The 15,425-nt window shown below is 40.1% G+C and overlaps 1 protein-coding gene and 1 pseudogene across 1 annotated transcript in view; both read left to right on the top strand.

Annotated features, from left to right (window-relative positions):
• The window catches only part of Ubap2l (ubiquitin associated protein 2 like), a 54,712-nt gene that overhangs the window by 17,646 nt on the left and 21,641 nt on the right, over positions 1 to 15,425 (top strand). The window contains 3 exon segments of the mRNA XM_012514416.2: positions 4,176 to 4,228; positions 7,423 to 7,508; positions 11,080 to 11,251. Coding sequence (XP_012369870.1) covers positions 4,176 to 4,228; positions 7,423 to 7,508; positions 11,080 to 11,251 — 311 coding nt within the window.
• LOC101579806 lies at positions 6,297 to 6,502 on the top strand (annotated as a pseudogene).

The following is a 15,425-nucleotide window of genomic DNA, read 5'->3' as shown; positions in this document are numbered from 1 at the left end:
TTTTTTTTTTTTTTTTTCTGTTCCTTTAGGACAGGTTCCTATTACATAGATCAGAACCACAGTGATTCTCCTGTTTTCAGCCTCCCAAGTGCTGGGATTACAAACACATGCCACTACACCCAGTCTCAATCACCATCTCGGGCAGGGCGGGGTCAGCATGGCACTCCAGGGGTCAATCCCAGCCACTGTGCTCTGCCTAAGCAGGCAGCTTTAGTCTGCGGAGCTATCAGGCCGGCCCTCTCTTTCATATTTGATATATCTCAGTATCTGAGTAAGAAGGAAAGCTCTAGCCTGCCTAGCATTCTGTTAATAGCCTTCTTGGTGTGATAGATTATTATAGGATTTGAATAAAATTGATATTTTTTTATTTTTTCTCTTCACTGACTTGGTTGCCTGTATCTACATAGGGATTGATGTTTAGGGACATGTTAAGTTGTGAGACAGACTAGGATGTGTTTGGGGTAAAAGGTTACGTAATCCTTTCAGTAAAGGCAGCCTCTAGGCTCTAGAGTACTGTGAGAACATCTGTCTCTTGGCTGGGTTAACACAAAAAGCCTGAGGTTTTCTTTTGGTAAAGGGGTATGAATTAATTTCTTTGGTACCATAGCCCCTTAAACGTGCTTAGTTCCCTTTCAGAGACCAGTGATCATAATCTCTGGGAGCTTTAGGGCCGTGTGACACAGCATGTCCTCTGTAGCACAGAAGATGTTATACTATATAGGTCCTGAATGTTGCCTGCTTTCTGTTTGACCAAGTGCTATCTCATAAACTTTTTTTTTAATCTTTTGAAACATTGTTTCACTATGCAGTTCAGGCTGATCTTGAACTCAGTTTTTATCCCAATATGGCCTCTAACTCAAAATAATATTCATCTCAGCATCCCAAAAGCTGGGATTATAGCCATGTGCCATCACGCCTGGCTTGTAAATTTATTTTTGATATTTCCTGTGGGTGGAGAGTAAAGTTGAAGTATTGACAGGATAGATACTTGTTTTTCTACTATTTGGCTAAAAATGTGTTTATTTTAACTTACTCTACCTTAGAGGCATTAGAATTGTTCATTCATTTCTTGATGGCTTTGTAGAGGCAGTGGTAGCATTCTCAGTATCAGAAGTTACTATTTTTGACCTATGGTTTGTTCTTGGGTTTGGCTTCTTCATTTTGGCAGAAAAAATGGTAGAAATTAAAAGGTTGTATTTTTGGTTAGGGGTAGAAAATTGGACCTAGTGATTTAGTCCTTAGTCTTTGGTGTCTTCAACAAGGATTTGGTTGGAAAAAATAAACGGTGAGGTGAGTATTTAATTCTGCTGAGGGCAAAAGGAGAAGCAGATTTTGGAAGTCTGGAATCAGAAGTCAGTGGTATGTGACTGAATATGAGATTATACGTGATGCCATCTTATTAGTGTGAGAGTGTTATGTGTAACTTCAGGATGTGACCTACCTTCATGTGTGCTGTCTTCTGTGTTTTCATAACAGCCAACTTCAGTTCTCTTTTTAATTTAAAAATAAATTCAAGCCTACCCTTAAATATCCACAGGTACAGTGGGAACTATGTATTGGGGGCAGACGTTCTCATCCAAAAGCAAAATTTCACTGGTTGTTTTTCTTTTCTTTTCTTTTTTGTTTCAGGACTTGATTTCATTGGGGTTGAGGGGACAAATTATCCCCGAAAATTTGAGACTGCTCCTGGTATGATACATCCAGGTGCCTAACTGCCCCGGATATTTTTTTGAAGATTTTTATGAATAGAAATATCTGTGGATATGTAATTTTTCTCTTTTTCTGTTTTCCTTTCATTTCCTGTGTCTGACACTTTTCCTTCTTAAAAATTAAATGAGTATTTGGCTTGTACATTGTGCTTTATGTTGAGGGGATAGAAACCAAGTTTTGTTTTTGGCGCATTTCCATCCATTTTAGTATTCCTTTCTCAGCAGCTCTCTTAGCCACAACCGTACTTCTAGGAAGAAGGTATCTAGATTTTTCCTTTGTGTCCCAGTCTAAGTCACCAGAGTGCAGTAAGGAAATTTTTGCATAGCGAGTCTAAATTAGATACTTCTTAGGTCATGTCTAACTTGATTGTGTAGTAGAGCTAACAAATTTGAGTTTCACTTAACCAGGATGAAATGGAGGAAAAGAGTGACATCACTAGGAAGGAAGAAGAATGTAGCTTGGAGCTTGTCTAGAGTGAGATTGGACTTTGGTGTGTGTTTATTTGTTTGTTTGTTTCGCGGTACTGGGAATTGAACTCAGGACCTTACCAGGCAGGCACTTTTCTACTGAGCTAGCTCCCCAGCCCTGGACTTTGGTTTTGAAGGACATTGCTATTATTTAGTATTTTGGAATTTCCTTGGTTCAGTTTTAAGTTTTTCCTGGGAAAGTCACTACAGTAGACGTATTTTTCATTATTAAATGTTCAGAAACATTTCCGTAGGTTTTAAACCCGTAGGGGTTAAAGTTTTAATGATAATGAAGTACTTGAAAACTGTTCAGTCTATTATTTTTTTATTTTTATGGGTCTATAGGGTGTTCAGGGTCTGTAGTGAGACTCCCAAGAGCTGAAATTACAGGTGATCGCCACCACGCCCAGTCTCATTGCTGTCTCAGCATAGCACAGCAGGCCCGGGGATCAAACCCCCAGCCTCAGCCCCTCCTCGCAGGCGCTTTAATCTGCTGAGCTATTTGGCCGGCCCTAATTTTTTTTTTTTTTTTTAAACAGGATCTCATTATGTAGTTCAGGCTGGCTGTAAACTCACTGTGTAGCCCAGTCTGGCCTTAAACGTGAGGCAGTCCTTCTGCCTCAGGCTCCCAAATGCTGGTATTACGGGGGTGCAACACTGTACCTGACTTGACTTTTACAAGAAGCGTTCTCCTTTTGAAGAGAAGACTTTAAATTTATTCAACATACTCCTGTTCTGGAGAAGAAAATAAAGGCCATTCATGTTCCTTCTCTAAATATTACTGTGTGAGCTTTGGTTATAGGGAAAAAATTGGTTTTCATAAAAATCTTCACTTAAATTCCTTTTTTAATTTTTTTATTTTTTGTATTTTTTAGGAAAGGATCTACAGGGCATTGAGGGTCTCACTACTAGATCGGACTTGTAGTGATCTGCCTGTTTACAGCCTCCTAAGAGCTGGGATTATAGACTTGTGCCACCACGCCCAGCCTCAATTGCTGTCTCAGCGTGCCCTGGGGATGGGCACAGCAGGCCTGGGCATTGAACCCTTGGCCCTTGCACCTGCTTGCAGGTGCTTTAGTCTGCTGAGCAGTTTGGACGGCCCTTAAATTCTTCAAGAGCGTTTTTTGTCTCTCTGAAGTTGTATGTACACATGATGCAAAAGGAAATGTACAAAGTGGCTTAATTACCAGAGAAGTCTTTTTATAAAACTGTACACTTCTGTTTGTGCCGTGACCTTTGCAGGGCAGATTTCATGTTCTGTGTGAGAAAGAATAGTATGATAGTTGCTGTTCGTATTTGATTCTTCAGTCTTACTCAGCATCCCCACCACCACCCCAGGGGGAAAAAAGTCTGTGGAGCTCTCTTTGCTGTTATTTAAACCATTTAAGAGCTATGAATTTTGACTTCTACGAAGTGTGTGTTTTTTATTCAGTTCCACTTGCAGGTATTTCTTAGTGTCCTTAATTTGGCTTTCAAATCAGTTCTTTGTTATTGCCCTGTCACTGACAGTCATGTGTGGAGAAGTATTTATGTATCGCTACCACTGCTGTCATCTCTTGAGACTGCCTGTAGGTTTTTTGTTTTATACCAAATAAGTAGATGTAAGGCATGTTCTGGTTCGAATTGGCTGTTACTGTTTCACTGAGTTGACTATTAAGTCAGAACTAAGGACCTTAAAGATAATGCCTAGAGCATTAAGATGGGTGTGTATATGTGTGTTGTGCACTTTTCTGTATCAGTCTGTCTCCCTGCCTTACTGTCTCTACCCCTCCTTTCCCTATCTAGTTACAACTCTTAACAGTATAAAGTGAAAGTAGCTTTTAAAATCATGATCTTAATAAAATCTGTTCCTCTAAAGTTATCTCTGAAGCCTAAGAATCCCTTCTGATTACTATATTCTGGTCATACTTTTGGTTCCAGAAATGTTAATGCATTAGTGGTCTATACAGATTTTTAAATGATACTTAAAATTATTTTCTATTTTTCCTTTATTCTCAGGTGCATGGAGGGCTGCAACAGAGGAGTGGGGAACTGAAGATTGGAATGAAGATGTAGGTATTTCCAGCTATTCTTCATTGTGCCTTCTATCTCTAAATGGTATTTAGGATAGAAAAATGGGCGTGTTTTACCCCTTGAAATGCACCCTTAATATTCTGACTCAAAATTTTTATATTTGAAATAGTATTCTGATCCCTAACATTTCACATACTGTGTTAGTTACTGTTCTCATTGCTTGAGGCAAAACACCCAGCATCCACAAGTAAAGGAAGGAAAAGTTTATTTAGCTCACAGTTTGTAGAGGTTTCAGTCCATAATCAGCAGGTTCCAAGGCAGGCTAGCATAAAGCATGACTGACAATACGTCATAGAGGAGGAACTGTTCCTGGTGGGTGGAAGGCAGCAAAGCAAGGGAAGGACCTAAGCAGGTCCCCCCCACACCTCTTTTTTGTATTCTATGGAGGCTGAGATTAGGGTGGTACCAAACTAATCAGTAAAGCAATCCTGCACCCTTAATCCTAGCATACACCATGAATCAGTCATGGTCTGGATTCAGCCACTTCTGAAAAATCCCAACCTATGATGGCCTGATTTCCTGGGATTTATCCGAGGAAGAGATGATGCTTGGGTAGGACACCAGAACTAAAGTTGGGCAGATAGAATATTGACAGTTGCTGATAGCACATGACTCTACCTAGAGCCATTCTGTTACTTGGTATAAGTTCTTGTGATGATTGGCAGTGCAAAGAGTATAGTAGCAGATCTTAAGCTTTCAATTTGGTTGACTCTAAAACTGAGACCCACCCAACTTTGTAATTTTAATTGAGATGAATAAGTATAGAATCTGTTTGACTCAACTTAGAAATTGCATTAATGAGTGACACAGAAGCCAACTCTGAATTCCCTTGAGTACTAACTACAGTTGTTCCTCAGTTCACAAACTTAATTCTTTCCATGATTCTGGTTGTAAACAGAATTGGACAAGAACCGAATCAAATTTCCCTGTAAGGTCAACATTGAACTTAAACATTCAATTTGATTTGGTTCTTGTCCAATTCAGTTTACGATGAGAATCCTGGAAAGAATTAAATTTCTTAACCAGGGTACCACCATAAACTAATGTTTTGATTCCTTGTCACAGTTATGCTTTTACTATAACTCACAGTTTTTAGTTATGGGTAAGTTCATATTTTTAACATTTTAAAATCTGCTTTTCTATATTTATATGTAGTCAGGTAAGGTAGCTTTTTATGGTTAAGAGGAAATGACATGTCAAAAGTTTTAAAGCTTGTTGTTTGGCTGGGGAGATAGCTCAGTAGAATAAATGCCTTCCTGGCAAGCGCAGGGTCCTGAGTTTGATCCCCAGTACCACCAAAAAACAAAAGCTCGTGGTGGTGGTACTTGCCTGTAGTCAGATCACATAGGAAGCTGAAGAAGGAGAATCGATAATGAGTGTTGAGGCCAGCATCATGAAACCTGTCTGGAAAGGTGTTTTGATTGCCAGTCCTTGGACTTAAAGCTTTTAGATGCATCAGCATCAAGGGGTGATTGTTTTAATTGAGTTGGACTGCTTTATCAGAATGAGAAAATTTTGCTACTTTCTGGCTTGTCTGCTTAAACAGCTTTCAAGAATGTTTTATTTGGCCAGGGATAGATTTTGTTTTTTAAGAAATTTTAATCAAGAATAAAATAAAAGTCCAAGGGCCGGCCAAATAGCTCAGCAGATTAAAGCATCTGCAGGCAAAGGGGACAGAGGTTTGATTCCCGAGCCTGCCAGGCCGGCCTCAGCCCCTGGGTGCGCTGACACTGTAATTGAGACTGTGTGTGGTGCCATGGGCCTGTAATCCCAGCTCTTGGGAGGCTGTGAACAGGTGGATCACTAAGAGTTGATCTAGTTGTGAGGCCCTGAACATCCTGTAGACCCTTCCCTAAAATATAAATAAGTAAATAAATAAAACAAAGTCTAAATTAACTTATATAGTAAGAAGTTACTTTCTGTAACTTTACCTAATTTTTGTGCTTTAAGAGTATAACAGGCCCCTGCCCGCGCCTCGCTCTCTGGCCCTGCCGACCCTCCTGCGCTGCCCCTGGCCCTAGCGTTGGCCCGGCCCCCAGATGTACTATGTCTGGCTCTTCCAGCGTCGCTGCCATAAAGAAAGTGGTTCAGCAGCTCCGGCTGGAGACCAGGCTCAACTACATGAAGGTTTCCCAGGCAGCTGCAGACTTAAAACAGTTCTGCCTGCAGAATGCTCAGCATGATCCTCTGCTGATGGAGTATCCTCAAGTACAAATCCTTTCAGACTGCAGAAAGTCTGTTCCTTTTTGTAGTCAAATATATTCTTTTTTTTTTTTAATCTTTATTTATTTATTTATTTTGTGTGTGTGTGGCCAGCTCAGCCCATCAGGGGGCGGGGCTGGCTGGAATGTGATGCTGGGGGATTGAACCACGGTCCCTCTGTTTTGCTTAGTTTAGCTTGTTCTAAGTAGGTGCTTTAGACCACTGAGCCATCTCCCCAGCCCTGTAGTCAAATATATTCTTAAGAGTTTCCCAGACCACTTTTAACCAACCAGTGACTATTCATAAAAAGAAAATTGAAGCCTGTACAAAAACTTTCCCTTAACATGTGCCATAACATACAAACTTCTACTTTGTCCTTAACATCTACCCCTCTGGATTTTCATGAATTTCTACTTCACGAGAGTATTTTATATACGCTGGTGCCAACATATAATAAAATACTTAGTATTAAAAAAAAAAAGAGTATAATAGTATTAGGGCAAAAATGGTGTGTAGTCAAAATTATCCTTCAAAAGACCTTAATTCACTAGTACAGGAGCCATTAATGCTTTGAAGCCAAGAATTAGCTTTTCTTTCTTCAACTTCAGTATGATTTACTTTTCATGGGGGTGTATGTTAAAAGATAAACATGATGAGAGTTGGTAACTATAATGGGACAATACAAAGGGATTCTCTGTTTCTTGTGACCAGTAGCATAAATAATAAATTAACCTTCCTGTAAGTTCACTGTGCATGTAAAGATGTGGCTCTATAATATTTTATTGGATTCCTTGTTTCTACCCTTTGGATAAAACGACTGAGAATATGTTGAAAGTTGATCCATTCAAAATTCCTTAGGGTGTAGATAGTTTTGTTAGGGATTTCCCTTCTTCGTGATGTTGAATTTGCTTTGTGTCAAATACGTTTAGTTTTCCTTGTACCAGAAGTGACTAATAACTCTGTTTTCCAGCTTTCTGAGACCAAGATCTTCACTGCCTCTAATGTGTCTTCAGTGCCTCTGCCTGCAGAGAATGTGACAATCACTGCTGGTCAGAGGCAAGTGAAATCCATTACCTTTCCCCAAAGTGATCTGCTGAGGTAGTTGTCAGAATAAGGGGTAGTCTCTACAACTTATGGTGGTAGTTAATGATGACCATGTTCCTCTTTGGGTGATGGAGAAATTTATAATAGTTGGTATTGTCTGACTAGTGAGTGTATTGAGTAAAAATACCTATTACAATATTTTTTTTTAATTTTATTTATATGTGTGTGTGTGTGTGTGTGTGTGTGTGTGTATGGCCAGCTCAGCCCATCAGGGGGCGGGGCTGACTGGCATGTGGTGCTGGGGAATTGAACGGTGGTCCCTGTGCTTTGATAAGTTTGTTCTAAGTAGGTGCTTTAGACCACTGAGCCATCTCACCAGCCCACCTATTACAATATTAAAGGCAATTGTTCCCTGAAATAAGACTTTAAGCCAGGCATGTTGCCACATGCCTGTAATCCAAGCACTGGAGGGGCTCAGGCAGGAGGATCCCAGTGAGTTCAAGGCAAGTCTGGAGTACATAATTGAGTTCTATGCCAGCTTGCACTAACGCAGGAAGAGCCTGCTTCTCAACCCTCTCCCTCAAAATAAAGGCCTTCAATCACACAAAATCAGTAAGCCAAGAGAGGAAAAGAAGAGTCCACCCAAAAGTGGGAATGTTTTCATTTATTTTTGAGTTCTATAGAACTATCCAGCAGGTTCTTTTGCTTTATAGTAGTAGTCTTCATTTTATGAACGTGCTGAGCACATTTAGTCCTTTGTATTTATGGACTCTGTGTCCAGGGAGTCAATCACGTGCACATCAAGGAAATTTGTTTTGCAGTACCTGTGAGTTGAATCCAGGGAGTCCTGAACTATGTCCCAGTGCTTTTTATTTTGAGATGGGTTTGGTAAATTGTCCGGCTTCGAATGTGGGATCCTTTTGCCTCAGCCTCCCAAGTAGCTGGGCTTAATAGGCATGCACTACCTTGCACAGCTTGGAAATACTTGAAAGACTATCCTTTATCATTCTCTAAACAATACAGCATAATAACTATATAGCATTTATATTACATTCAGTAACATAGTTTAGAGATTATATAAATATATAGGACAGTGCAGATATACAAATACTTCTGTATATAAGGCCCCTTGAGCATTTTGCTATCTTTTATGGTCTGGGAACCAGTGCCTCATTCATTAGCTAGACTCTAGCTAATGAAATTTTTAGAAGTTAAACCTACATATTAGGATCAGTGGTAGGGGATATATTCTTTAGGAAATACTTTTATCCCCTAAAAGTCCACCTGGTTATTTCTAGTCCTAGACATAATTGTTGCTCAGAAGATCATGAGGAGTTGTGTTAAGTGTATGGTGTTACAGAAGTTATGATAGGTAGGTTTTGTTTGTTTGTTTGTTTGTTTGTTTTCCCAACACATGTAGTTTTTCTATATCAGTTGTGTGATTCTGTGAGAGCAACTGGATATTGTCAGCATTTTTACACTAAATAGCCAATGTTGACACAGACCTCACACATTGAGGGCTCTGCCTCATAAGACTGTCCCTACTTCAGAGGTCTGTGAACTGTCCATGACCTCATCTCAGGTTTGATAACATATTAAAACAACTCAATTCAGGATAGCATTTTTACTGGTTAAAAAAAAAGTACAGTACAAGAACAACCAAGTGGGGCCAGGGCGATGGCTCAGTAGAATAAGCACTTCCCCAGCAAGTGCAAGGGCCTGAGTTCAATACCCGGTTCCGCAAAAAATAAATCTGCCAAAATATAAAGTGAAAAGGTAGTGACATAACACTTTAAAAAAAATGAACAACTGAATGGAAAGAAATGCTAAGTCAAGGTTTGTGTGTAAGGAACATACCTTTCATGTCCTCTCCAGGTACCCCGAGTCTTTCTACATGTCATTGCTTGAGGGAAATTTCATAATTGGAACTTAATTAGGTATAATTGATTAAATCGTGGGTCATTGGTGACTGAACTTAATCCCCTCCCTTGGTCATGTGAAGAGTTGGGAGGGCCTGAATATTCTGGCTGCTCTTTCTAATGACTAGACGCACTTTGAAGTTATGTAGAGGATCCTTACTGGGTTGTCATATAAAGTTGGTGGTTGAAAGAAACGTGTGTTGAATAACAGAAGGCACTGTTAAAGGAATTCCTTTCTGGGGATGGGGACACACTTTAGTACTAGGCACACACTTTACTACTGGATCACATCCTCAGCTCCATATTTTGTTGTATTATAGTTAACTTTTGAAACTTTGTAAGTTGTAGGAAACAGTTTTCAAAACCTACCCTGGAGTTGGGTGAGGTGGCGCTTGCCTGTAATCCCAGCACTTGGGAGGCTGAGGCAGAAGGATTCCTTCAAATTTGGGGCCAGCCTGGACTGCATAGTGAAGCCCTATTTCATAAAGACAAAACAAAACCCTATCCTGTTTTGTCACCTGTGATAACAATCATTATTATACTAGCACTCAGGAAGCTGAGGCAGGAAGATCAGCACAGGCTGGAGTCCACCTGGATTCATAGTTGGTGGCCAGCCTGAGCTACATAGCAATATTGTCTCAAATAAAACAAAAAAAACCCTCCTTATTTTGAAGCCATTTGAAGATGCCAGCATTCAGGAATATGGCTTTATATTTTAAAAATTACAATGATAAATAACTCAGTATTAAAATCATAGGTAATTAAATACTTGTGAATTTTGGTCCAGTTACTGAGCTGTTATTTAAAAATTGATATTTGAGGTAGTACATGGCTATAATCCCAGCACTCAGGAGGCTGAGGCAGAAGGATCACCACAAGTTCTAGGCCAGCCTGGGCTACATAGTGAGACCTTGTCTCTTCCTCCAAAAACGTATTTAACATTTCATCAAATTAATAATTTCAGGGGCTGGAGAGATGGCTCAGTGGTCTAGGGCACCTACTTAGAACAAGCTTGGCAAGGCATCGGGGACCGCGGTTCAATCCCCCAGCACCTCATGCCAGCCAGCCCGTCCCCAGGCGAGCTGAGCTGGCCACACACACACACACATACACACACACACAAATAAATAAATACAATAGATAAATTTTTAAAAAATTAATAATTTCATCAAAATTAAAATATCATTTAGCCATTACTGTTGGTGGTTTCAGTGGAAGTTAAGTTAGTGCAATGATTTTTTTTCTTTTAAAAAAAATCATTTATTTGTTTGGTACAGGGTCTTCCTACACAACTTGGACTCATAGTGATCCTTCTGTGTCAGCCTCCCCAGCACTGGGATTACAGGCGTGTAGCATGATGCCTGGTTTTACTGGTTGTTACTGCACTGGGGCTGGCATGACATGTACCAGGGATTGAACCCAGGTCCTTGTGTGTGCCAGGCAAGCATTTAGATTGCCGAGCTATCTCCCCATCCCCTGTAGTGATTCTTAGACATCAGTTGATTTGGTAAATTAAGCTTCTCAGAGCTTTGTATTTATGAAGTCATTCAGAAGAAGCATCAGTAAGTGGCATCCTTTTGATCCAACTATGACCTGAATCAGATATTGGGGTATGCTATCGTGTTTAGTCATTATTCATCAAGATCCCTTTCCTATCCCACTAGAATTGACCTTGCTGTTCTGCTGGGGAAGACACCATCTTCAATGGAGAATGATTCATCTAATCTGGATCCATCTCAGGCTCCTTCCCTGGCTCAGCCTCTGGTATTCAGTAACTCGAAGCAGAGTGCCATATCACAACCTGCTTCAGGGAGCACGTTTTCCCATCATGGTATGGTAAGTAGGAAACATGATTTATCCTAATGAAACTTCCTACATAACTCCATGGTATTTACAAAGTCATTACTTCTGTCAAAAGAATACAATTTCAGCAGCTTTGTCTAAAGGTCTTAATTGGTTTTACTTTTGGAATAAAGAATTGGTAACATTTCATTTCATAAATAGGTGTTTTAATGGGCCAAGCAGAAGAGATTGGTTTTAGAAACAAAAGACTTAAAACCAAAAAGCCCTGATGGACCCACCCCTGGGCAGGTTGAGCTGGCCACTCACTGGGCATGGTGGTGCATGCCTATAATCCCCATGCTGGGGAGGCTCAAAACAGTAAGATCACTAGGAGTTTGAGCTGAGTAGTGAGACTCTGTACCAAATACATAAAAAGTGGAAAAAAAAAAAAAAGTGTATTGGTTCATTCAAGGTTACATTTCTTAGAAGATGAGAGAACAGTTGAAAAATAACTGATTAACTGATAATAGGTTATTAGCTTTTTGTAGCTAAGGATAGGATTTGTAGCTATTTTGTTTTGCTTTGATTTTTGAGAAACGGTCTCCCACTAGAATTCAGGTTTGGTCATAAACTATGTATGCCAGGCTAGCCTTGAGCTCACTGTGATCCTCCTGCCTCTGCCTCTACCTCTCAGCCCCTGAGTTCTGAGATAACAGGTGTGCACCACCACACTTTGCAGTTTGTTTTTGAAGACTTAACCTTTTTTTTTTTTTTTAATTTATTTATTTTAGTGTATGTGTGTGTGGCCAGCCAGCTCAGCCCACCTGGGGGCGGGGCTGGCTGGCATGTGGTGCTGGGGGATTGAACCACGGTCCATGTGCTTTGCTAAGCTTGTTTTAAGTAGGTGCTTTAGACCACTGAGCCATCTCACCAGCTCCGACTTAACCTTTTGACAAACTGAATTATCTTAGGAAAAAAGTTGTTTACTAAATCCTCATTGTGCTGAATACTGTTTATATCTTGTGAAGAGAAAACCATTAATATCAACTAGTCAACAGATTTGTCAACAAATCTTAATCTTTTTGCAATCCTAATACAATTTTAGCAGGAGATAGTAATAGTCCTTTATCTATTTAATTTTTGAGGCAGGATTTTGCTATGTGATTCAGTTCAGGCTGGTCTTAAACTCACTATATAGCCCAGGCTCATCTCAAATTCAGGTTATCCTCCTGCTGGGTGTAGTGGTGCACCTATAATCCCAGTACTCAGCTACAAAGTGAGCCCAAGGCCAGCTTGAATTGCATAGTGAGATCCTGTCTCAGAAAGACCCTGGAGGAGTGTGGGGAAAGGGGAGTTACCCTCCTGCTTCAGTTTCCTTAGTTCAGGGATTATAGGTGTGTGTCACCATGCCTGGCCATTCCCCATTTGTTTTTTTTTGTTTTTGTTTTTTGCGGTACCAGGGATTGAACTCAGGTGAGCTGTCTCCCCAGCCGTCGTCCCCCCCCCCCCCCCGTTCTTGATGGAGCAGAATTGCCTTATATATTTATTAAAATGGCACATGTATCAACTTAGACTTCAGACACCTAGACCTAATCTGCCACTTTTTATTAGCTATGTCTCTGAAAACGAGTAAAAAAAGTACTTGCTCTTCCTATTGTAAGGCTTTCGGAAGATACAATGTGTATTAGTTATACAAATTTGGTTTTTTGTTTGTTTTTTATTTATTTGTGTGTGTGTGTGTGTGTGTGTGTGTGTGGCCAGCTCAGCCCACCAGGGGGCGGGGCTGGCTGGCATGTGGTGCTGGGGGATTGGTCCCTGTGCTTTGCTTAGCTTGTTCTAGGTAGGTGCTTTAGACCACTGAGCCATATCACCAGCCCCTAGTTATACAAATTTGGCAACAATAGCTGCATTATAAATACCGTACAGTACTTATGACACGTGACTTAATGATATATAACATTAAATGTCATTACCATATCAAAGAAGATAGGTTCTCACGGTGATTATCTGGCCTCTGCCTTCCAAGTGGCTGGGATTACAGGTGTGCACCACCTTGACCAGAGGTTCCAGTTTACTTTTTTTTTAATGTATCTAGTACAGGGTCTCACTACATGGATTGGACTGATAGTGTTCCTCCAATTTTCATCCTCCCAAGCACTAGGTTTACAGGCTCACGCCAGAACACCCAGTCTCAGTTCTGGGTCTCAGTGCACCCCAGGGGTGGAGCCACCATAGCATACTGGGGGATTGAACCCCGGTCACTGCGCTAGTGTGTATTGCCTGGTAATGTCAAAATAAATCTCATTGAGTGTGTATTAATCATTGTAACTAAGGTTTTCATTAACAGTGATAACTAATTGATCTTAAAATTTCAGAAACTGGGCGTGATGGAGTGTGCCTGTAATCTCAGCTCTTGGGAGGCTGTATACAGGAGAATCATTACAAATCTGATATAGCAGTTGAGACCCTGAACACCCTGTAGACCCTTCCCTAAAAATACAATCAATCAATCAATAAATAAATAGAATTAAAATTTAATGACTGTAGTCAACATAGGAGTTTCTTGTTTTATTTTTGTATATGCTACAGTGGCTAAGCCAGTGGAGCTTCTTATAATGCTTGCTCTGAAAGACTGAGGCAGGGGTCACAAGTTGAAGCCTACTAGTCTTGGCAACTTAGTGACTTAGTGAGACCCCGTTTTGAAATTTAACAAAAAACTTAATAATGATACTAGGAATGTAGCACAAAATGAAGGCTCTAGGTTCAGTGCTTAGTAATGTACAAAGCCAAACCAAACATAAGTAATTTCTTGTATTTTTAATATTTTGCTTTTGGCAGAATACTTGACGTTCTTGTTACAGTTTCTTCAACTTGAGTTTTGGGGTTTTTATTTAGATAATCTTGGGATATAAACTGGAGAAAATAAGTCTTACCTTGAGTTGGACAGACTCATTTTATATTAAGGAAGGGCTGGGGAGATAGCTCAGTAGCATAAGTGCTTGCCTGGCAAGTGCAAGGTCCTGAGTTCAATTTGTGGTACCACCAAAAAAAAAAAAAAAAAAGCTTTTGGGGCTGGGGAAATAGCTTAGTAGAATAAGCGCTTGCCTGGCAGGTGCAGGATCCTGAGTTCAATCCCCGGAACCAGGAAAAAAAAAAAAGGGACTACTTGATAATGATATGCTGGGTTAAATTTTTCCTTTTTTAAACTTAAAATTGAAACTGGATGTGGTGGGGCATTCCTGCAATTCCAGTACTCTGGAGGCTGAGGCAGGAGGATTGTGGTGAGTTCAAGATGAGTCTGAACTGCATAGCTAGACCCTGTCTCAAAAAGACAAAACAAAAAAACACCTTGAGATTGAAACAAGGACCTCACACAAAGTAACACTTCCATCACTTTTTTATTTTCGGGCAGGCCTTGCTTAGTTTCCTTGGCTAACCTTTAGCTTGTGATCTTGTGCTGTAGCCTCCCTAGTACCGGGGGTTATTGACATGTGCCACTATGCTGGACTTTGCAGTGTTTTATTGTTTTTCTTTTCAGCTAGTTAATGGCATATATATGGTTAATCTTCTTAACTGGGTTGGCAATTTTATTTGGTAGTAGGAAATGGGGAGAATCCCCCAAAAGCATTAAGAGTAAATTTTGCTTGGTTATCTTATAATGATTACTCCCTAGGATTTATATATACAAAGAGAACATGAGTTGTATGACTTGTTGATTGTTTAATACAGAAGTTTGTGTGATTTTATGACTTGTCTTTGCCTCTATCATAGTTATTAGCAACATCCAGATTAGGCTGCAATTAGTCTTCTTGCTTTTTTTTTTTTTTTTTGGCTTTGGTACTGCAAATCAAACTCAGGACCTTGTAAGTGCCAGGCAGGTGCTATGCCACCAAGCTGTATCCTCAGCCCTGATTTTTTTGGGGTTTGTTTGTTTCTTAAGTTAATCAAAAGGGTAAAGACCTTAATGGTTAAAGCAAAATTTTTATTATCTTTATATCTAAAAATTTCAGAGGTAGGGTCCACTCTTCAGTTATCAGTGCTTTATTTCTGAAAAGGAGAGAATGATGGTGATAGTATAAGTTGTTAATGGTTCTCATGTTATGCTCCTCTCCTTGCTTCCATGGCTCTCATTTTTTTTTTTTTTTTTAGTTTATGTAGTGTGTGTGTGTGGCCAGCTCAGCCCACCAGGGGGCAGGGCTGGCTGGCATGTGGTGCTGGGGGATTGAAC

The sequence above is a fragment of the Octodon degus genome, unplaced genomic scaffold (assembly GCF_000260255.1).
Source record: "Octodon degus isolate 3935 unplaced genomic scaffold, OctDeg1.0 scaffold00032, whole genome shotgun sequence".
NCBI lineage: Eukaryota > Metazoa > Chordata > Mammalia > Rodentia > Octodontidae > Octodon > Octodon degus.
The sequence above is the reverse complement of the archived record's forward strand: the minus strand, read 5'-3'. Positions and strand labels throughout refer to the sequence as shown.